General features: G+C 48.8%; 1 protein-coding gene across 1 annotated transcript in view; it reads left to right on the top strand.

Annotated features, from left to right (window-relative positions):
• The window catches only part of LOC119973215 (mitochondrial 10-formyltetrahydrofolate dehydrogenase-like), a 265097-nt gene that overhangs the window by 104634 nt on the left and 136560 nt on the right, over positions 1-23903 (top strand). Inside the window, 2 exon segments of the mRNA XM_038810876.1 lie at positions 10960-11049; positions 17668-17802. Of these exon segments, the coding sequence (XP_038666804.1) occupies positions 10960-11049; positions 17668-17802 (225 nt within the window).

The following is a 23903-nucleotide window of genomic DNA, read 5'->3' as shown; positions in this document are numbered from 1 at the left end:
AGACCTTCCAAAATGCATTACCTCACGTTTGTCTGGATTAAACTCCCATCTGACATTTCTCCGCCCAAGTCTCCAATCGATTTGTATCCTTTGACAATCCTCATCACTATCCGCAACTTCACCAACCTTTGTGTCGTCCACAAATTTAGTAATCAGACAGTAACATTTTCCTCCAAATCATTTTTATATATATATATTTATATACTACAAATGGCAAAAGTCCCAGCACTGACTCCTGCGGAATACCACTTCCACTGCTATCCTCCGTCTTCTATGACCGAGCCAGTTCTGTATCCAGCTTGCCATCCTGGTCTTTATGAATAATGTGCAAAAAGCCGGGAAGTAAATTTCCTTTGGCTTGGCCCCAGCTGAAGTATTTTGCAAGGCCCGCCCACATGGGACTCGTTACCTTGCCTTTAAAAGCTGGCCTGGAATGGGACTGGAACTTTCGTTAGTCCCAACCGAGACCTGTTATGTTGTGTGCCGCCGTAGCAGCTGTTTCCTTAACTAAAATAAACGTCCAAGTTAACTGTCTGTGCGGAGTCTGCACGTCCTCCCCGTGTGTGCGTGGGTTTCCTCCGGGTGCTCTGGTTTCCTCCCACAGTCCAAAGATGTGCGGGTTAGGTGGATTGCCGTGCTAAATTGCCCATAGTGTCCTAAAAAGTAAGGTTAAGGGGGAGAGGGGGGTTGTTGGGTTACGGGTATAGGGTGGATACATGGGTTTGAGTAGGGTGATCATGGCTCGGCACAACATCGAGGGCCGAAGGGCCTGTTCTGTGCTGTACTGTTCTATGTTCTATGTTCTAACCCACCTTCTTGGGCCTTCTGGATCTTTGTAAAAGGTTTGAAAAAAAGAACGGAAGAGGTTTACTAGAATGTTCTTGGGTGAAAAATTGTAATCATATGGATAGACTAGAGAAGCTGGTGTTGGTTTCTTTAAATTGGAGATAGATAAGAGGAGATTTGATATGTGTTGAAAGTTATGAATGTTTTTGACTGCAGAAATAAAGTGGAACTGTTCGATTTGCTGAAGGATCGACAATGAGAGAGCACAGACTTGAGGGAATTGGCAAAAGAATCAGAAGTTAATGAGGAAGAACCTTTTTTGTAACCTGATGACGATTTAGAATGCACTGCCCAGGCTGGGATATATTGATTCAGCAGTAGCTTTAAAAAGCGAATTGAGTAAATACTAAAGGAGAAAAGATGACAGGGATAAGAGGGAAAAGCAGAAGTGTTTGATTAACTGGATTACTCTTCAAAATTTAAATAGGCCATATGGCCTCCTCCCACGCTGTGATGTCCTATGTCTACAATTCATTGGTAATTCATTGGTTATAATGTGCTTTCAGACATCGTAATAAACACTGCAGGGAAAGTTCTTTCTTTCCAGAGCAAGAACTTTGAACAATGTGTGTACAAAATCTGCCAGAGATAGCGAAGTGCTTTTTTTGACTGGGTTCATGCAAAATAAATATTCATACTTTCCCTATCAGCTGCAGGTGGATAGATATCAGTTACTTTTTCCTCGAGTTAGTAGTTCATGGGCTCTGGCCTTATTCCAAAGATGCATTGCATAATCTAGACTCATCCTTCAGTGCCAAAAGAACTATGAACAAAGATTGTCAGGCACCAGCACTACTGATAACAATATTCATGCTCAGTTTATACCATTTCTATTGCAATCCCGAGAAGATATTGGGGACAAGTGAATAACTTTCACAATGTTTCTGGAATAGTTTTAATTTTGGGTGTGTGAGCAGCATCATTCTGGGCTCTATTTCCCTCAGATAAACATACAGTGAAACAGCTGGTAATCCACTACCAGCTCAGCAAAGAATGATGGGTCAGTGACATTGGTCGATGGCACATTTTGAGATTAACTGATTGCGAAACATTCCTTGATAGCAGCTTTTTATGAGCAGTGCACAGTCACGCTGATTGAAGACGACAGCTGGCAATAAATATCCACTTCCCAGAACTGGTGACTTTTGTGACAACATTGTGCTTAAGTTGCAGCCAGTTTCCATTCTCACTGTAACTGTCACTTCAGCATGTTCTAAAATGGAGAATAATAAACAACTTGTCACTACTTTTAATACTATCGTTCTACCAATTGCAATTAAGTCCTGTGTGAAAATGCATTCCAGATATCGCCTTCTAATAATTAAAAACTGTAGGACAGAAGTTAATGAAGGTGTTACCAGTGGTAAAACTTCCAGTTTATCATCAAATCAGTTTTTAAATGCAAAGCTTCCACTCCAGCTATGGGGATAGATTTCTCCATGTTTTGCTATGATATCTCATATCTCATAAAAATGGTTGTTGTCGATTTCATTTTTGTCACTTACTGAGGTGTTATATCTAAAATTCCTCTGCTAAAACTCCTGCTCGAGTGGCAGCACGGTAGCATAGTGGTTAGAATAAATTGCTTCACAGCTCCAGGGTCCTAGGTTCGATTCCCGGCTTGGGTCACTGTCTGTGTGGAGTCTGCACGTTCTCCCCGTGTCTGCGTGGGTTTCCTCCGGGTGCTCCGGTTTCCTCCCACAGTCCAAAGATGTGCAGGTTAGGTGGATTGGCCATGATAAATTGCCCTTAGTGTCCAAAATTGTCCTTCGTGTTGGGTGGGGTTACGGGGATAGGGTGGAGATGTGGTCTTGGGTAGGGTGCTCTTTCCAAGAGCCGGTGCAGACTCGATGGGCTGAATGGTCTCCTCCTGCACTGTATATTCTATGAAACTACAAAACTATGAGTGCAACGAGGCCGGTGAATAGCAGGAGATGCCACAAATGAGAACCACGGCAGGCGGCAAACAATTTACGATGCAACAGGATGGCTCCCGTAGGCGAAATTGGGATACCGCCGTAGCGTGACAAGAAGCCAATTATCACCATTTAAGCCTATTCCATACAGTTAACGGGCGCCACCCCATATCCAATGGCTTCCCATGATTCCGCAGCCTCGCCAGCCAGTGGCCATGCTGGCGCCGATTCGTACTCCTTTTTGAAAAAATTCTGAGGGGAGCCGAGGAGGTGAATAGCCATCTTTTCTTACAGGCAAAGAGTCTGGGGGCACTGAGCTTGCCACCCAGTGCTTGGCGGGGGGTGGGGCAACCTCGGCTGTCGGGGGGTGGGGGGGCCACTCTCGGCAGGGGTGGGTCGTTATGGGAGGGGGATGGAGGTTGCTGTCGGGGGAAGGGAACCGTGCGCGGCTCCGCCATGCCAACCTCTGGACTGCATGTACCCCTTGTGACTGTATGTGAAGTTGGGGGGGGGGGGGCGTCCCTTGTCCCTTGTCCCTTGTCCTTTGTCCCTTGTCCCTGTACGTCAACCCCCTACCAATTGAGGCCTCTGGCCGTGCGGCTGAAGACTATTGTTTATAAGGAATTGCCGATCATAGTTAAGTGAGCACTTCACACAACCCAAGTGGATTCCAGTGGGTGGCCGGAACATGTAGCATTTGGGAGTCATTGTCTAGCATCCCAATCAGACCGCGATGCCTGGACACTGTGCCTGAACACCGCGGGAGGCAACACCAGGGACACAGCAGCCAACATCCGAACACCCAGAGGATGGGACACTGCTCCGGGAACATGTCCACGGCCGGAGGGTGGGTGAGTGTCACGGGGAGGGGACTAGTGCCCGGTCCAGATGAAGTCATGTGCGGGTGTCTGGGGTACAGGGTCTGGGGTCTGGTGAGGCGGGCCCACTGCGGCCAGAGCACGTAGCCAGGGAATTCCGTGTATGGGGGAGGGGGGTATCAATGGGGGAATGGTTGACCCGTGGTGGGAACCACTGCTGTTTGTCAGTCTAACACCCTCTCCAAATTCCTTACAGGAATTGATATGGATGCAATTTGGACCCCGCAGAACAGATCCTAGATGTGCTGCTGGTAGGCTGGGCGGCTAGATGCCGGAGATGGCGGCAGCAGCAGTGTTGACAGAGGCTCAAGGTGGCAGCCCATGTGCAGAACCCGCCGCACACCCTGAGGACCCGTCTTCCCATTAGGCCAAGGAAGGACCCAAAGGGGAAGGCCCGCCAAGACCCAGGTGTACAGGCATCGCTAGTCCTTTGAACAAATGACGGACAGTGTGTGGTGTAGAAGGCTCCACCTCAACAAGGAGATGGTGTGGCACCTATACCATGTCTTTGCAGACTTGGCACCACATGGAGGAGGAGGAGGACACCAATTCTCTATGGCCGTCAAGGTTACCGCAGCTCTGAACCGGCCTCGAGATCATTCCAGGGCTTGAGCGGAGACCTGTGTGACATCTCTCAGGCCACAGCCCACAGCGACAGGTCACGGATGCCCTGTTTGCCTGAACGAAAAACTATAGAAACTTTGACACAGACCAAGCCCAACAAAATGCCTGGGCAGCAGCATTCTCTATCATTGCTGGGATACCCCAGGTCCAGGGGCAGATAGACTGCACGCTTGTCACCTTGCGCTCACCGGGCCATCTGGGAGTGCCCTACATTAACAGGAAGGGGTTCCACTCCCTGTACATACAGTTCATGTGTGACCACCGCATTAAGATCTTGCACGTGTGTGCATACTTCCCAGGGAGTGTGCACGACAGCTGCATTCTGGGGCAGTCAGATGTCCATCGCCTCATCAAGGACCACCCCAAGAGCAGCTGGCTCTTGAGGAATAAGGGATACCCACTGAGGTCCTGGCTAATGACGCCAGTACGGAGGCCAGAGACCGAAGCGGTGACCGGATACAGTGAGGGCTATGTGGCCACCCGGGCTGTCATTGAGCAGTGCATCGGACTGCACAAAATGCGGTTCCGTTGCCACGACTCGCTCACACCCATCTCCTGCACATGGTGTGCCGGAGTGGGGGAGAACGCACGTGGTGTGCGGGGGTGGCTGGGATGCCTGAGAGATGGACCAAGGTTTCAGAGCTCGACCCGCATTGCAGAAAAAAGTGACCAAGACACAATACCGGTTGTTGTGAAGGGTTTTTAATGTTTTACAGGTGTCCCAATGGTGCCGCCCCACTTCCCCTCACCCCCCCATCCCCCCCTCCTGCTGCCCTCAGTGATCCTCAACGTGCTTACCCTTCCTTGCTCTACTACTACGTCAACCTGCGGCTGGGACAAGCTCCGCAGTGCCTCAGCCATTCCCATGTGAGAGTGGGGCAAGTTCTACAGGATGCACATCGAAGGTGGAAGCAGCCAGCTTACCATGTCCCATGGCCTTCGCTGCCACTGGAGGGAGTCCTCCAGGAGCTGCGGAAATGGAAGACCCTGGCACACTTGTAGGTGGCATATACACAGCCGTGCCGCCCTGACCCATGTGCTGACTGCGCGACGCGGCCTCATCAGAGAGGTGGAACTCGGGGGAACTGGTGGCCACCATCCCCAATCCACGGGATCGGTCCAGGTTGTCATCCAGTGTCTTTCCCTCCCGCCCAGTGCCCATAGGGTGCTGGGGTTCGCCCTGGGATGGAGGGGCAGCTGGTTTGAACCCTGGCTGCCCGTGCGCCATCTGACTCTGTCAGCTCTGGCGGCTGCCCGATCTCTGTGCAATTGTGCCAATGCTCTCGCTGATGCTCCTTGGTGCTTGGGCTATGCTCTGCAGCGCCCCGGCCACGCCCGCCTGCACCTGGGACTGTGGTGATATGCATCACTGTAAATACACAAGGGGTTAATGCAAATACACTGCAACTAAGTAAACACGAGAGGGAACACCAGAGACATCATGACATGCAGACATGCAGCTAATGAACACATAGTATAGGACACGACCAATGGGCAGTCAAGACACTCAGAGGTGACACTACCACCAGGGGGCAACCCGTATAAAAGGACAGGGCACACATGCTCTTTCTCTTTCCACAGGCGACACTCCGAGAGAAGGACAGAGGCAGATCAGAAGCATCACACCCACCGCATGGCTTAGAGCAGACTGGTTGGTTAGATTGAGTTACAAGATTAGCAGGAGGGTGGAACTCAAGTAGGAGGTTAACTATTCAATAAATGTGTTAAACCTATCTCAAAGTCTGAACCTTTGTCAGAGCATACATCAAGGAAGCAGCTTATGCTACATGAAGAAGCATAACACAACAGGGACTACCTCTGCAGCACATCATCAAGGTCAGTCTGGTACTGGGTCACGTCCCCCAGGGAGTTGGACATTCTGCCGAGGCCCTCAACCAAGGCCGTCACCAACTGTGCAACACCTTGGACACCTTCACTCATTTGCTGATGTCGTGATCTGCGGTCACCATCTTAGCTAGCAGTGTTGGCCTCTGTGCATTGCCGGTGACATCTCCTGCGCCCGTAGCCTCTGGGACTCCTCCAATCAGCAGTGTACCTGCTGGAGTGTCACTGATGTCTCCCTCTGAATGTCCCGGCCATTCCCTAAAGTCTCCATCAGTTCTGGGATAGCATGTTCCATAGACTCAACACCTGGCTGGGCCCAGCTGAGTCCGGTGATCCAGCAGACCTCAGACTACTGTCTTGCTTGGGTGTTACTGCCTCCACCAATGGGTATTACTGTTGCTTCACATTTCCAGGGTCCCTGGTTTGACTCCCGGGTCACTGTCTGTGTGGAGTCTGCATGTTCTCCCTGTGTCTGCGTGGGTTTCCTCTGGGTGCTCCGGTTTCCTCCCACAAGTCCCGAAAGACGTACTGTTAGGTAATTTGGACGTTCTTAATTCTCCTTCTGTGTACCCGAAAGGGTGCAGGAATGTAGCGACTAGGGACTTTTCACAGTAACTTCATGCACTATTAATTTAAGCCTACTTATGACAATAAAGATTATAACATTTTTTTTAAATCAGCAACTGTGTGGTGCTCACCAAATTGTGTCCCATAGATCTGACCACTAACGTTGCCTCTTAAGGTGTGTCTTTCTGTCCTGGTGGAGGGTGGGGATGACAGCTGTGTCCCGAAGATCGTGGCATCCTCGGAGCTCTTTTCCACGGTGGTCTCATGGGAGGCAGAGGAGGGGGCCATCCCTGATAGGCTGGCACCGTCGGCTGGAGGACCTGTGGGAGAATGGACACGTTGTCAGTGGTAGGGTAGGCCAGTCAGTATGGCAATAACATAAGAACATAAGAACTAGAAGCAGGAGTAGGTCATCTGGCCCCTCGAGCCTGCTCCGCCATTCAATGAGATCATGGCTGATCTTTTGTGACCTCAGCTCCACTTTCCGGCCCGAACACCATAACCCTTTATTCTTCAAATAACTATCTATCTTTATCTTAAAAACATTTAATGAAGGAGCCTCAACTGCTTCACTGGGCAAGGAATTCCATAGATTCACACCCTTTTGGTGAAGAAGTTCCTCCTAAACTGCTGGAGCCGCGGGCAGCACAGTAGCATAGTGGTTAGCATAAATGCTTCACAGCTACAGGGTCCCAGGTTCGGTTCCCGGCTGGGTCACTGTCTGTGCGGAGTCTGCATGTCCTCCCCGTGTGTGCGTGGGTTTCCTCCGGGTGCTCCGGTTTCCTCCCACAGTCCAAAGATGTGCGGGTTAGGTGGATTGGCCATGCTAAATTGCCCGTAGTGTCCTAAAAAGTAAGATTAAGGGGGAGTTGTTGGGTTACGGGTATAGGGTGGATACGTGGGTTTGAGTAGGGTGATCATTGCTCGGCACAACATCGAGGGCCGAAGGGCCTGTTCTGCGCTGTACTGTTCTAAACTCAGTCCTAAATCTACTTCCCCTTATTTTGAGGCTATGCTGTCACCCACCAGTGGAAACAGCCTGCCCGCATCTATCTTACCTATTCCCTCCATAATTTTACATGTTTCTAATAGATCCCCCCGCATCCTTCTAAATTCCAACGAGTACAGTCCCAGTCTACTCAACGTCTCCTCGTAATCCAACCCCTTCAGCTCTGGGGTTGACCGTGCGAATCTCCTCTGCACACCCTCCAGCGCCAGTACGTCCTTTCTCAGTTAAGGAGACCAAAACTGAACACAATACTCCAGGTGTGGCCTCACTAACACCTTATATACTTGCAGCATAACCTCCCTAGTCTTAAACTCCATCCCTCTAGCAATGAAAGACAAAATTCCATTCGCCTTCTTAATCACCTGTTGCACCTGTAAACCAACTTTTTACGACTCATGCACTGGCACATCAAGGTCTCTTTGCACAGCAGATGTTTTATATTTAAATAATAATCCCTTTTGCTGTTATTCCTACCAAAATGGATAACCTCACATTTGTCAACATTGTACTCCATCTGTCAGGCCCTAGCCTATTCATTTAACCTATCCAAATCCCTTGCAGACTTCCGATATCCTCTGCACTTTTTGCTTTACCACTCATCTTAGTGTTGTCTGCAAACTTGGACACACTGCACTTGGTCCCCAACTCCAAATCATCTATGTAAATTGTGAACAATTGTGGGCCCAACACTGATCCCTGAGTGACACCACTAGCTACTGATTGCCAACCAGAGAAACACCCATTAATCCCCACTCTTTGCTTTCTATTAATTAACTAATCCTCTATCCATGCTACTACTTTACCCTTAATGCCATGCATCTTTATCTTATGCAGCAACCTTTTGTGTGGCACCTTGTCAAAGGCTTCCAGGAATTCCAGATATACCACATCCATTGGCTCCCCGTTATCTACCACACTGGTAATGTCCTCAAAAACTTCCTCTAAATTAGTTGGGCATGACATGCCTTTTACAAACCCATCCTGTGACAGCCCAATGGGACAATTTCCATCCAGATGCCTCGCTCTTTCTTCCTTGATGATAGATTCCAGCATCTTCCCTACTACCAAAGTTAAGCTAACTGGCCTATAATTACCCGCTTTCTGCCTACCTCCTTTTTTAAACAGTGGAGACATGTTTGCTAATTTCCAATCCGCTGGGACCACCCCAGAGTCTATAGAATTTTGGTAAATTATCACTAGTGCATTTGCAATTTCCCTAGCCAATCCATTTTAGCACTCTGGGATGCATTCCATCAGGGCCATGGTGTCTACCTTTAACCTCATTAGCTTGCCCATCACTACCTCCTTAGTGATAACAATCATCTCAAGGTCCTCACCTGTCATCGTCTCATTTCCATCAGTCACTGGCCTAACAACTCCCATGTGACAGGTCCTCCGGATGGGGGCCGGTGGATCCTTACCCCTTTCGCTCCCAGAGGGCAATGTTAGCCACACATGTGGCTTACAGTGGTGGGGTGGTGAAGGGAGGGGGTGGTTAAGGGAAGTTGGGGGCCCCGCTTGGAGGATTGGAGAAGGGTGATGGATGCTCCCATGGGGGCGGAAAGCTCTCTGGGGACGGCAGCGTTGGTGTCAACTCACTTGTGCTTTCCGGTGTCGGCCGTTGACCTTCTTGTGGCACTGGAGGCCAGTCTTCCTGGTTACACTTCCTGAGCTAACGGCTGCTGCCCCTTCGTCCCAGGTGGCACTGGCTGCCCTGTGGCTCACTCTAGTGGGAATGAGATAGCCCTCCTTGCCTCCACCACATTTAAGAGCCTCTACAGGTCTGCGTCTCCAAATCTCAGGGCCGGTCATCTCGGCGCCATGGCTGTGGGTTGGCTGTGCAAGTGCTGTTTAAGTGCTGCTCGACCTTGTTAGCGAGGAGGCTGGCGCGCACGTTCCTGGTGAAATGGCTGCCGAGCCTTCATGTGTGGCGTGAAGCCCGTGGGATTAAGTGGACCAATTAATATTGAAAAGCACTGCCGGCCTCGCTATCACACTTCGCAATTTTCCCGGAGAATCCTGCCCTGAGCTTACTTGTGACCTGTAGGAAAGTACATTTTTCATTGTGATTCTGTAACTGCAACACTGATTGAGTCACCAGCTTTGAACACACTAACTTGGCCATCTCCCCCACTTTTTCTTCATGTTTCCTTTTGGATGATATGAATGCTCAAAGTGCTAGATCCAGACATTCCTTCATGTGGATTCTAGCCATGTGGATTTTGTTACAAGACAACAAAATTGCACTTTTAACATCGCAAGACATCCCATCCCAAGCTGCTTCATTGGAAAGTTATCAAATTTAATTTAATACTGAGCCACATAGGAAATATTAACATAGATAATCAAAAACTTGGTCAAAGAGTGAGTTTTTAAAAAAAATGTTAAAGGAGAAGAGAAGGGCAGCACGGTAGCGCAGTGGTTAGCACTGCTGCCTCACGGTGCCGCAGTCCCAGGTTCGATCCCGGCTCTGGGTCAGTGTCCGTGTAGAGTTTGCACTTTCTTTTTTTTAATATATTTAGTGGGCACTAGAATTTTCTCCCTAATGTCTCTCTCTTCTCCTTTTTAAGTTAAATGTAGAGTACCCAATTCATTTTTTTCCAATTAAGGGACAATTTAGCGTGTTCAATCCGCCTATCTTGTACATCTTTGGGTTGTGGGGGCGAAACCCACGCAAACACGGGGAGAATGTGCAAACTCCACACAGACAGTGACCCAGAGCCGGGATCGAACCTGGGACCTCGGCGGGGTGAGGCAGCTGTGCCAACCCACTGCGCCACTGTGCTGCCCTGAGTTTGCACTTTTCCCACTGTGTTTGCGTGGGTTTCACTCCCACAACCCGAAGATGTGCAGGCTAGGTGGATTGACCATGCTAAATTGCCCCGTAATTGGAAAAATTGAATTGGGTACTCTACATTTAAATTAAAAAGGAGAAGAGAGAGACATTAGGGAGAAAATTCTAGTGCCGAAGGGGCTGTGACATTATAATTATTTTGTTCATAAAACCATATCTAGATCATGAGGAACATTTCATCTGAATGCGCCCAACTGATGAAAATTATGATTTGATACTTTAATTTTGATAATGATGATTTGTGTACAAACCTAGTTGGACTCCGAGAGGTGTCAATGATAAGCCTGTTTCTTTTCTGCAGCATCACAGTTAAAGCTGTCAATGATAAGCCTATTTCTTTTCTGCAACATTACAGTTAATGATAGTGTGAAATACATGTATTGAAGAACATGAATCAATTCTTGCACCAATCTTCTTCAGATTTCCTGGGACCAGCCAGCAGAAGCCATACATAACTGGATTCGTGGCCATGACAAAGTACCTGGAGCATGGACTCTTATTGATGGGCAGGTACTTAAAATATTTGACTTTTTAAGTGTTTTGATGCAAAGCCCATGATATGAAACATATAATAATAAGCCAATGTAGGATTTAGTGCTTAAATAGAGTACCGTTAAAACAATTTTTGGGTTAATATGGCTCCAATCTGGGTGATAGGATATTGTAGATTGATACCAGGGGCCAGATTCCTGTTTTTACTTTGGGAGTCAGGCCTTTCCCGATGTGAGATTCCCTACTTCTAAAATACAACGCATTTCCTCGAATGTTTGGTCTTCAGAATGAAGTGCGGTCTGGTTTTTGGACTGCTGTCTCCCAAGGCAGCCAGATGACAAAGCCGACAGGTAGAAGGCCTGTCTCTCTTAACTGGGGCATCGGTCCAGTTCTTATGGTTTTTAGGGTCTTTAACCCTTATCCACCACCCCCTCACCCCATTCACCCCCTGCATGCCCCCTTATATCTCCCATGTGCCCCACACAGCCTCCATGCCCACTCATCTAGTCACCCCGAGGTACAGATCTCATGAGCCATATAACAAAGCAAGGTATGGAATGGTTTTAGATTTATTCTTTCATGAGATGTGAGTACCATTGTCAGTGCCAGTATTTTCTGCCAGTCAGGGGGTGTAGCTGAGAGCAAGAGTGCAGGAGGCTGTTTTACCTGCATAGTGTCAGGGTTTGGGGCATTAGTTCTGGGCTGGAGAGGAAATTGTCATGGGAGAGGGAAGATTGAGTAGACATGGTCCATGTAGCTACCATTGATACATTTAGGACTAGGAATGAGGTTCAGTTTGGGAATTATTTAGCTAAAGTCTGAATTAAAAAGTAGAACCTCAAAGGTAATAATCTCTACGAGCAAATTGACATAGATTAAATTAGATTCGTGAGTTGAATGTGTGGCTCAGAAATTGATGTGGGGTAACTGTGTTTCAACTCATGGGCCTCTGGCAACAGTACTGGGGAAAGTGGGAGCTGTACTGTTGGGGTGATCGTCACCTGAAATGTGCTGGGACCAGTGTTCTGGTGAGTCGTATAGCTAGGGTGGCAGATAGGGATTTAAACTAAATAGAGGGAGTGAGGAATAAAAAGATGCGGTAAACTAGAGCCCGAGGCCAAGGTAAATCCGTGAGGTGGCAATAAAAGTAATGATAATCAGAGTGTGGCAGTAAGGGACAATCTTCACCCGCAATTCCTCAAGAACAGTTGAACACACTTACCCAATCCACACCTAGGCATAGCAAATACAGCAATCCACCTTGCATACACACCCACATTCCCCATACTGGCACCTGCAAAGTTCAGTATCCTCCCAAGTTTCCCAGTCCATGGTCTCTAATAAATTTACTTGTCTCCTCCGGCATATCAAAATAAAATTCCAGATTCTGGTGCGTGACCCACCGACGAGCAGGATACAACTCCTCTCTTGTAGAGGGCCGTCTTGACCTATTGAACCCAGCTCACCGCTTGGCCAATTCCGTACCGGTAGATGTGCATCACGTTCCCTTCCCAGGTACATTCTCTTGTCTCCTTCATCCACCGCACAATCCTCTCTTTGTCCAGAAAATGATGCAGCTGCGCCACAATGTACTCGGCTGCTCCCTTGCCATCGGCCTCCTCCTCAAAAGCCCTGTGTGTTCAATCCACCTCGTGAGGGCGTTCAAAGACACCCTCCTCCACCAACGTCTTGAAAATATTTGCCACATACTTTGGTGGCCTGCGTTCCCTCAGTCCCTTCAGGCAACCCTACAATCTGGAAATTTGCCTCGTGGAATGATTCTCCAGGTCCTCCACCTTCTCCCGCAGCTGTTTCTGGCCCTCAGCCATGAGCACAATCTCTGCGCCCAACGAGGCTAACTGGTCCTCATGGTCCACCGCCGACTCCTCCACCTTCTGGAGCGCCGAACTCTGCACCTCCAGTCTCTGTTCCGCGCTCTCTTTTTTTAAAAAAAAAATTGTTATTGAAATTTTTGAAAAATGTATAACAACAAAACAATAATAATAACAATAATAAACACCCCCGGACCCGTAACAATGCATATAACGAGCCCCCCCCCCCACCCCCCGCAAACCCGATGAACAACAAAATAAATTAAATTAACATAAACAATACCCCCCTGAAACCCCTTCCCCCCGGGTTGCCGCTGCTGCTGACCTAGTTTCTATCGTTGAGCCAGAAAGTCGAGGAAAGGCTGCCACTGCTTAAAGAACCCTTGTACCGACCCCCTCAGGGCGAATTTGACCTTCTCCAGCTTAATGAATCCCGCCATGTCATTAATCCAGGTCTCCACGCTTGGGGGTCTCGCATCTTTCCATTGCAACAAGATCCTCCGCCAGGCTACTAGGGACGCAAAGGCCCAAAACACTGGCCTCTTTCGGCTCCTGCACTCCCGGCTCCACCCCAACCCCAAATATCGCGAGTCCCCAGCCTGGCTTGACCCTGGACCCTACCAACCTCGACACCGTCCTCGCCACCCCCTGCCAGAATTCCCCCAGTGCCGGGCATGCCCAAAACATATGGCCATGGTTCGCTGGGCTCCCCGAACACCTAATGCACCTGTCCTCACCCCCAAAAAACCTGCTCATCCTTGTCCTGGACATATGAGCCCTGTGCAGTACCTTGAACTGGATGAGGCTAAGCCTCGCACATGAAGAGGAGGAGTTCACCCTCTCCAGGGCGTTCGCCCATGTTCCCTCCTCAATCTGCTCCCCCAGCTCCATCTCCCACTTAGCCTTCAGCTCCTCTACCGACGCCTCCTCCACCTCCCGCATCACCTGGTAGATGTCAGACACCTTCCCATCCCCGACCCACACCCCCGAAAGCACCCTATCCCTTACCCCCTGCGGGGGCAGCTAAGGGAACCCCTCCACCTGCCGCCTAGCTACGCTTTGACCTGAAGGTACCTGAACATATTCCCCTGGGGCAGCTCAAACTTCTCCTCCAGCTCACCCAGGCTCGCAAACCTCCCGTCAATGAACAGGTCTCCCAACTTCCTTATGCCCGCCCTGTGCCACCCCAGGAACCCGCCATCAATGTTCCCTGGGACAAACCGGTGGTTCCCCTGCAGCGGGGCCTCCACCGAGCCCCCCACTTCCCCTCTGTGTCGCCTCCACTGCCCCCAAATCTTGAGGGTAGCCGCCACCACCGGGCTTGTAGTGTACCTTGTTGGAGGGAGTGGCAATGGCGCCGTTACCAGTGCCTTCAGACTCGTGCCTCCACAGGATGCCATCTCCATCTGTTTCCATGCTGCCCCCTCCCCATCCATTACCCACTTGCGTACCATCGGGACATTAGCCGCCCAATAGTACCCAGAGAGGTTGGGCAGCGCCAGCCCCCCTCTATCCCTGCCCCGCTCCAAAAAGACCCTCCTCACCCTCGGAGTCCCGTGCGCCCAAACAAATCCCGTGATGCTGCTGTTCACCCTCCTGAAAAAGGCCCTCGGAATAAGAATGGGGAGGCACTGGAACAAAAACAAAAACCTCGGGAGCACCGTCATTTTAATGGACTGTACTCTACCCGCCAACGACAGCGGCAGCATGTCCCACCTTTTAAACTCCTCCTCCATCTGCTCCACCAACCTAGTAAAATTAAGCTTATGCAAAGTCCCCCAACTCCTAGCCACCTGAACCCCCAGGTACCTAAAACTCCCCACTGCCCTTTTTAGTGGGAGCCTACCAATCCCCTCCTCCTGATCACCCGGGTGTACAACAAACAGCTCGCTCTTGCCCAGGTTCAACTTGTAGCCCGAGAAACTCCCAAACTCAGCAAGAATCTCCATCACCTCCGGCATTCCCCCCACCGGGTCTGCTACATACAGCAACAAGTCGTCTGCATGAAGTGACACTCGGTGCTCCTCCCCACCCCACACCAGACCCCTCCACCTCCCTGACTCCCTTAGCGCCATGGCCAGAGGCTCAATTGCCAACGCAAAAAGCAAGGGGGACAGGGGGCACCCCTGCCTCATCCCACGGTAGAGCCTGAAGTACTCGGACCTCCTCCCATTTGTCGCTACACTCGCCATCGGGGCCTCGTACAGCAACCTCACCCATTTAATAAACCCCTCCCCAAACCCGAACCTCTCTAACACCTCCCACAAGTACCCTCACTCAACCCTATCAAAGGCCTTCTCCGCATCTAATGCCACCACAATCTCCGCCTCTCCTTCTGCCGCCGGCATCATTATCACATTTAGCAGCCTTCGCACGTTAGTGTTCAGCTGCCTCCCCTTGACAAAACCCGTCTGATCTTCATGTATCACCCCCGGCACACAGTCCTCTATTCTAGTGGCCAAGATCTTCGCCAGCAACTTGGCATCCATGTTCAACAGTGAAATTGGCCTATATGATCCACACTGCAGGGGGTCCTTATCTCGCTTCAGGATCAGGGAAATCAGCGCCCGTGACATCGTCGGGGGCAAAACTCCCCCCTCCCATGCCTCGTTAAAGGTCCGAACCAGCAGGGGGCCCAACAGGTCCGCATATTTTTTATAAAATTCAACCAGGAACCCATCCGGTCCCGGCGCCTTCCCCGACTGCATGTGGCCAATCCCTCTAACCAGCTCCTCCAACTCGATCGGCGCCCCCAGTCCCTCCACCTGCTCCTCCTGCACCCTTGGAAATCGCAGCCTGTTCAAAAAGCTCTCCATCCCCCCCCCCCCCCCCCCCAACCACCACCACCGGCGGCTCCGACCGGTACAGTTCCCTGTAGAAGTTCATGAAGACCTCATTGACCTCTACCCCCTTCCGCACCACATTCCCACCCCTATCCTTCACTCCACCAATCTCCCTAGCCGCATCCCGCTTGCGGAGCTGATGCGCCAGCATCCTGCTCGCCTTCTCTCCATATTCGTAGACCGCTCCCTGCGCCTTCCTCCACTGTGTCTCCGCCTTTCTGGTGGTCAGTAAATCAAACTTAGCCTGCAGGCTACGCCGCTCCCCTAACAATCCCTCCTCCGGGGCCTCCGCATACCTCCTATCTGCACTCAGCAGCTCCTCCACCAGTCTCTCCCTCTCCCTCCTCTCCCCCCTCTCCCTATGGGCTCAGATGGAAATCAGCTCCCCCCTAATCACTGCCTTCAGAGCCTCCTACACCATCCCCACCCGGACCTCCCCAGTATCATTGGCCTTGAAGTACCTCTCAATACATCCCCGGACCCTCCTACACACCTCCTCATCAGCCAACAACCCCACGTTCAGACGCCAAAGCGGGCGCTGGTCCCGCACCTCCCCCATGTTCCGCTCTCTCAATAGCTGCCCTGGCCGGCTCTGCCACTTTAGCCAGGTCCTCCGGGACCTCTTGCCTCTGCTGTTGTAATTTGTTATTTAAAAACTCCACCAGCTGCTCTGTTGGCCACTGGGTGGGCATTGCTACGCCCCCTTACCCTCCGCCATCTTAACCTGTGGTGCACCACAAAAACTGTCCTCTCTCTTTCTCGGGGCACTCCTCATCCCCTGACCCATACACCAATCTCATTATAAGAATATTACCTTCACTGGGTACTCACACACATTTTGTACTCAAAAAGGCCCCCCATGTGAGTGGAGAAGGACCAACAAAATCTACCAAATGTGCAACTACTCATACTACACTGGAAGTCATTGAATATTTTTAAGACAGAGATGAAAAGATTGACCAACAAGGGAGTCTAAGGTTATTGGATATAGATGGAAATGTGGGGTTGAGGCCACAATCAGATCAGCCAATGAATGTTGGTCCAGGCTCGAGGGGCTGAATGGCCTCCTCCTGTTCCAAATTAATTTGTTCATATACTTCACTTCTGAATGAGGCCATTAGCCCTAATTGATATTTTTAATGGAAAAGTTGACACTAAATTATGTAATTTGATCCCAGAAAGCTGAGCAAATTCCCAGAAACCCATATTATAAAAATGTAATTTGACCAAAACATGAAACAAGTTACCCTGATGAAGGAGAGTGCAGATGAGGTGCTTTTTATTTAAAAACATTGAATCAAGAGACTATGCTTTACTGTGCCTGGTATTTGTGAAGTAGATAAAAATGTTAAATAAATAAAACATAAATAAAAATCAACATGGGAAACTGGAGCCTAAAACCTTCATTTCCTTGTGAAATCCTTGTGCCTGAAGCACTTCCATGATATTTGGTCCCAGTCCTATCTTTGCAAGTAAGCAATCCTTGCTTGGAATGGTGAACTCCACTCGCCTCTTTGCTGTAGAATATTGAGAGGGAAAAGTAACTGGTAGTTAATGAGTTGTATTCACGACCTCCTCCATCAGTGATCCACAACTCGTCTTGGTATTGTCAGAGGCTGGAACACCAAGAAATATCAGCATGTTCTTTGGGCTCATATTTGTAAAATGTAATGTTAAATCTTGTCTGTGCACTAATAGTTTGGCTGCGTATCTACCAAGAAACCAGGTGGGAGATCAAAGGCAAAGAAAGCTCCACCAGACATGATCTGGAATCTTGGGTCCAGTGATCACAATTGCTATGAATACATTATAAAACAATTTAAAAATGGATAATGTTTGATTGCTGCTGAATTTATTTTTATCTGAAGACTGTTCAGTGTTCACTTTTTGCATGCTTGACAGTTTACTTGGTCTGCAATGCATCAATTAACAGTTTGTGCATTGTTTCTTACCCATTTCAGGCAGTCACTTTGTATGGTTCATCTATGTATAAAGACGCAATGCCATCAGGCCAGCCATTGGAGATCAATGGTGCCAGCAAGCCTGGCCTGGTAACCAGCAAAGGACTGGTCCTCTTTGGCAATGATGGAAAAATGGTAAGACTTACACAGATGTGCCATGATCATGGGATGATTTTCCTTCTAAATCTGAGACTTGTGAAATTCTGCTGACCATTATGGGGAAGTATTAATTTCACCAAGTCAAGTCTCACAGTAAAAGCACTGATGAAAAACTAATGTAAGTTTGTTCATTCCATTAAATAGATTTAAAGGTAATGAAAGTAACAGGTCCCAGCCAAAATATTTGTCTCAGCAAGGTTTTACTAACGTTTGAAAATATGTAAAGATAGAAACAACAAGCATCTGGAAATACATGGAGTTCTTGCTGAATGAAGCCACTCCAAATCCAAGAATCACTCAATTTTAATCAAATAACTTTGTTTTCTCTGCTTTTGTTTCCGTTGTCAGTGGTAATTCAATGTCACAGTGTATCATACCCACTGTCCATTCTACAGTGTCACAGTGTATCATACCCACTGTCCATTCTACAGTGTCACAGTGTATCATACCCACTGTCCATTCAACAGTGTCACAGTGTATCATACCCACTGTCCATTCTACAGTGTCACATTGTATCATACCTACTGTCCATTCAGCAGTGTCACAGTGTATCATACCCACTGTCCATTCAACAGTGTCACAGTGTATCATACCCACTGTCCATTCAACAGTGTCACAGTGTATCATACCCACTGTCCATTCTACAGTGTCACAGTGTATCATACCCACTGTCCATTCTACAGTGTCACAGTGTATCATACCCACTGTCCATTCTACAGTGTCACAGTGTGCCATACCCACTGTCCATTCTACAGTGTCACAGTGTATCATACCCACTGTCCATTCTACAGTGTCACAGTGTATCATACCCACTGTCCATTCTACAGTGTCACAGTGTATCATACCCACTGTCCATTCAACAGTGTCATAGTGTATCATACCCACTGTCCATTCAACAGTGTCACAGTGTATCATACCCACTGTCCATTCTACAGTGTCACAGTGTATCATACCCACTGTCCATTCTACAGTGTCACAGTATATCATACCCACTGTCCATTCTAGTGTCATAGTGTATCATACCCACTGTCCATTCTACACAGTGTCACAGTGTATCATACCCACTGTCCATTCTACAGTGTCACAGTGTATCATACCCACTGTCCATTCTACACAGTGTCACACTGTATCATACCCACTGTCCATTCTACAGTGTCACAGTGTATCATATTTACTGTCAAATCTACACAGTGTCACAGTGTATCAAACCCACTGTCCATTCTTCACAGTATCACAGAGAACAAAGAACAAGCCCTTCGGCCCTCTAAGCCTGCGCCGATCACGTGTCCTGTCTAGACCAACCGCCTGTATCCTTCTATACCCCATCTGTTCATGTGCCTATTCAGATAAGAGGTAAAGGTAGCTAACGTATCTGCCTCAACCACCTCACTTGGCAGTGCATTCCAGGCCACCACCACCCTCTGTGTAAAAACATTCCCCCGCACATCTCCACTGAACCTTTCCCCCCTCACCTTGAACCTGTGCCTCCTTGTAATTGTCATTTCCGCCCTGGGAAAAAGCCTCCAACTGTTCACCCTATCTATACCCCTAATAATTTTATAAACTTCTATCGGGTCGCCCCTCAGCCTCCGTCTCTCCAGGGAGAACAATCCCAGTTTATTCAATCTCTGCTTGATTAGGGATAGTCAGCACGGATTTGTGAGGGGTAGGTCTTGCCTTACAAGTCTTATTGAATTCTTTGAGGAGGTGACCAAGCATGTGGATGAAGGTAAAGCAGTGGATGTAGTGTACATGGATTTTAGTAAGGCATTTGATAAGGTTCCCCATGGTAGGCTTATGCAGAAAGTAAGGAGGCATGGGATAGTGGGAAATTTGGCCAGTTGGATAACAAACTGGCTAACCGATAGAAGACAGAGAGTTGTGGTGGATGGCAAATATTCAGCCTGGAGCCCAGTTATCAGTGGCGTACCGCAGGGATCAGTTCTGGGTCCTCTGCTGTTTGTGATTTTCATTAACGACTTGGATGAGGGAGTTGAAGGGTGGGTCAGTAAATTTGCAGATGATACGAAGATTGGTGGAGTTGTGGATAGTGAGGAGGGCTTTTGTCGGCTTCAAAGAGACATAGATAGAATGCAGAGCTGGGCTGAGAAGTGGCAGATGGAGTTTAACCCTGACAAGTGTGAGGTTGTCCATTTTGGAAGGACAAATCTGAATGCGGAATACAGGGTTAACGGTAGGGTTCTTGGCAATGTGGAGGAGCAGAGAGATCTTGGGGTCTATGTTCATAGTTCTTTGAAAGTTGCCACTCAAGTGGATAGAGCTGTGAAGAAGGCCTATGGTGTGCTAGCGTTCATTAGCAGAGGGATTGAATTTAAGAGCCGTGAGGTGATGATGCAGCTGTACAAAACCTTAGTCAGGCCACATTTGGAGTACTGTGTGCAGTTCTGGTCACCTCATTTTAGGAAGGATGTGGAAGCTTTGGAAAAGGTGCAAAGGAGATTTACCAGGATGTTGCCTGGAATGGAGAGTAGGTCATACGAGGAAAGGTTGAGGGTGCTAGGCCTTTTCTCATTAGAACGGAGAAGGATGAGGGACGACTTGATAGAGGTTTATAAGATGATCAGGGGAATAGATAGAGTAGACAGTCAGAGACTTTTTCCCTGGGTGGAACACACCATTACAAGGGGACATAAATTTAAGATAAATGGTGGAAGATATAGAGGGGATGTCAGAGGTAGGTTCTTTACCCAGAGAGTAGTTGGGGCATGGAATGCACTGCCTGTGGTAGTAGTTGAGTCGGAAAATTTATGGACCTTCAAGCGGCTATTGGGTAGGTACTTGGATTAGGGTAGAATAAGGGAGTGTAGGTTAACTTCTTAAGGGCAGCACGGTAGCATTGTGGATAGCACAATTGCTTCACAGCTCCAGGGTCCCAAGTTCGATTTCGACTTGGGTCACTGTCTGTGTGGAGTCTGCACATCCTCCCCGTGACTGCGTGGGTTTCCTCCGGGTACTCCGGTTTCCTCCCACAGTCCAAAGATGTGCAGGTTGGGTGGATTGGCCATGAAAAATTGTCCAAAATTCTATGATTAACCTAGGACAAAAGTTCGGCGCAACATCGTGGGCCGAAGGGCCTGTTCTGTGCTGTATTTCTCTATATCTATATCTCTATATCTATATCTCTCCTCATAGCTAATACCCTCCATACCAGGCAACATCCTGGTAAACCTTTTCTGTACTCTCTCCAAAGCTTCCACATCCTTCTGATAGTGCGCTGACCAGAATTGGACACAGTATTCCAAATGTGGCCTAACCAACGTTCGATATAATTGTGATGCCGGCGTTGGACTGGGGTGAGCACAGTAGTCTTACAACACCAGGTTACAGTCCAACAGGTTTGTTTCAAACACTAAATTTCGGAGCACTGCTCTTTCCACAGGGGAATGAAGAGGTATGTTCCAGAAACATATCTATAGACAAAGTCAAAGATGCAAAACAATGATTTGAATGCGAGCATTTGCAGGTAATTAAGTCTGTACAGATCCAGAGTTTGGGGTAACCCCAGGTTAATGAGGTGTGAATTGTCTCAAGCCAGGACAGTTGGTAGGATTTTGCAAGCCCAGGCCAGATGGTGGGGGATGAATGTAATGCGACATGAATCCAAGGTCCCGGTTGAGGCCGTACTCGTCTGCAGAACTTGGCTATAAATTTCTGCTCGGCGATTTTGTGTTGTCGCGCGTCCTGAAGGCCACCATGGAGAACGCTTACCCGGAGATCAGCCCTTGATTGCTGAAGTGTTCCCCGACTGGAAGGGAACATTCCTGCTTGACGATTGTCGCACAATGTCCGTTCATCCGTTGTCGCAGCGTCTGCATGGTCTCGCCAAGTACCATGCTTCGGGACGTCCCCGGAGTGGGGAAACTACGACATCATCTTCGCAGCCATCGATGAAGATGAACATCTTGCCAAGGTCATCCCCACACTCCCACTACTTGCCTTCAAACAACTGCGCAACCTCAAACAAACCATTGTTTGCAGCAAACTGGGCTTGCAGCCTTCAGAACAGCGACCACGGCACCACACAACCCTGACATGGCAATCTCTGCAAGATCATCGACATGGGTACCACCATTACACGTGAGAACACCACCCACCAGGTACGAGGTACATACTCGTGCGACTTGGCCAACGCTGTCTGCCTCATATGCTGCAGGAAAGGATGTCCCGAAGCATGGTACATTGGCGAGACCATGCAGACGCTGCGACAACGGATGAACGGACATCGCGCGACAATCACCGGGCAGGAATGTTCCCTTCCAGTCGGGGAAGACTTCAGCAGTCAAGGGCATTCAGCCTCTGATCTCCGGGTAAGCATTCTCCAAGGCGGCCTTCAGGATGCGCGACAACGCAAAATCGCCGAGCAGAAACTTACAGCCAAGTTCCACACACATGAGTACGGCCTCAACCGGGACCTTGGATTCATGTCGCATTACATTCATCCTCCACCATCTAGCCTGGGCTTGCAAAATTCTACCAACTGTCCTGGCTTGAGACAATTCACACCTCTTTAACCTGGTATTACCCCTATCTCTGGATCTGTAAAGACTTAATTACCTGCAAATGCTCGCAGTCAAAGCATTGTCTTGCATCTTTGACTTTGTCTATATATATGTTTCTGGAACATACCTCTTCATTCCCCTGAGGAAGGAGCAGTGTTCCCATACCTAGTGTTTGAAACAAACCTGTTGGACTTTAACCTGGTCTTGTAAGACTTCTTACTATATAATTGCAACATCATTGTTGAGCTTTTATACTCCATACCCCGTCCTATGAAGGCAAGCATGCCATATGCTCTCTTTCCCACCATTTCCACCTGTGTTGCCACTTTTAACGATTTGTGCACCTCATGCCCAGATCTCTCTGTGTCTCTGTGCCCCTGATGGTTCTGCCATTTATTTTATAGCTCCCACCTGATTTGGATCAACCAAAATGCACCACCTCGCATTTGTCCGGGTTAAATTCCATCTGCCATTTCTCTGCCCAAATTTGCAGCCTATCTATATCCCGCTGTATTCTCTGATCATCTTCATCACTATCCACAACTCCTGCAATCTTAGTATCATCCGCAGACTTGCTAATCAGACCAGCTACGTTTTCTTCCAAGTCATTTGTATATATTACAAAGAGCAGAGGTCTCAGAACTGTTGGGCAGCACGGTAGCATGGTGGTTAGCATAAATGCTTCACAGCTCCAGGGTCCCAGGTTCGATTCCCGGCTGGGTCACTGTCTGTGTGGAGTCTGCACGTCCTCCCCGTGTGTGCGTGGGTTTCCTCCGGGTGCTCCGGAGATGTCCAAAGATGTGCGGGTTAGGTGGATTGGCCATGCTAAATTGCCCGTAGTGTCCTAAAAAGTAAGGTTAAGGGGGGGTTGTATGGTATAGGGTGGATACGTGGGTTTGAGTAGGGTGATCATTGCTCGGCACAACATCGAGGGCCGAAGGGCCTGTTCTGTGCTGTACTGTTCTATGTTCTATGTTCTAACTGGTCCCTGCGGAACACCACTAGTGCAGACCTCCATTCGGAAAAACACCCTTCCACTGGCCAAGCCAGTTCTGGATCCATCCAGCTACTTCACCCCTGAACCCATGTGATCAGGGGTCACTTTTGCACCAGTCTGCCATGAGGGACCTAATCAAATGCTTTACTAAAGTCCATGTAGACAACATCTACAGCCCTTCCCTCATCAATCGTTTATGTCACCTCCTCAAACAATTCAATCAAATTAGTGAGACATGACTTCCCTTGTAAAAACCATGCTGTCTGTCGCTGATAAGACCATTCCCTTCCAAATGTGCATAGATCCTATCTCTGAGAATCTTTTCCAACAATTTCGCTATCACTGACGTCAAGCTCACTGGCCTATATTTACCCGGGTTATCCACGCTACCATTCTTCAATAATGGGACAACATTGGCTAACCTCCAATTCTCTGGGATCTCACCTGTGGCCAACAAGGACACAAAACATTTCTGTCAGAGGCCCAGCGATTTCATCTCTTGCCTCCCTCAGTAATCTGGGATAGATGCCATCTGGCCCGGGAACTTGTCTACCTTAATG

This window comes from Scyliorhinus canicula, chromosome 11, assembly GCF_902713615.1.
Source record: "Scyliorhinus canicula chromosome 11, sScyCan1.1, whole genome shotgun sequence".
Lineage (NCBI taxonomy): Eukaryota > Metazoa > Chordata > Chondrichthyes > Carcharhiniformes > Scyliorhinidae > Scyliorhinus > Scyliorhinus canicula.
This window is presented reverse-complemented; position numbering and strand designations above follow the sequence as displayed.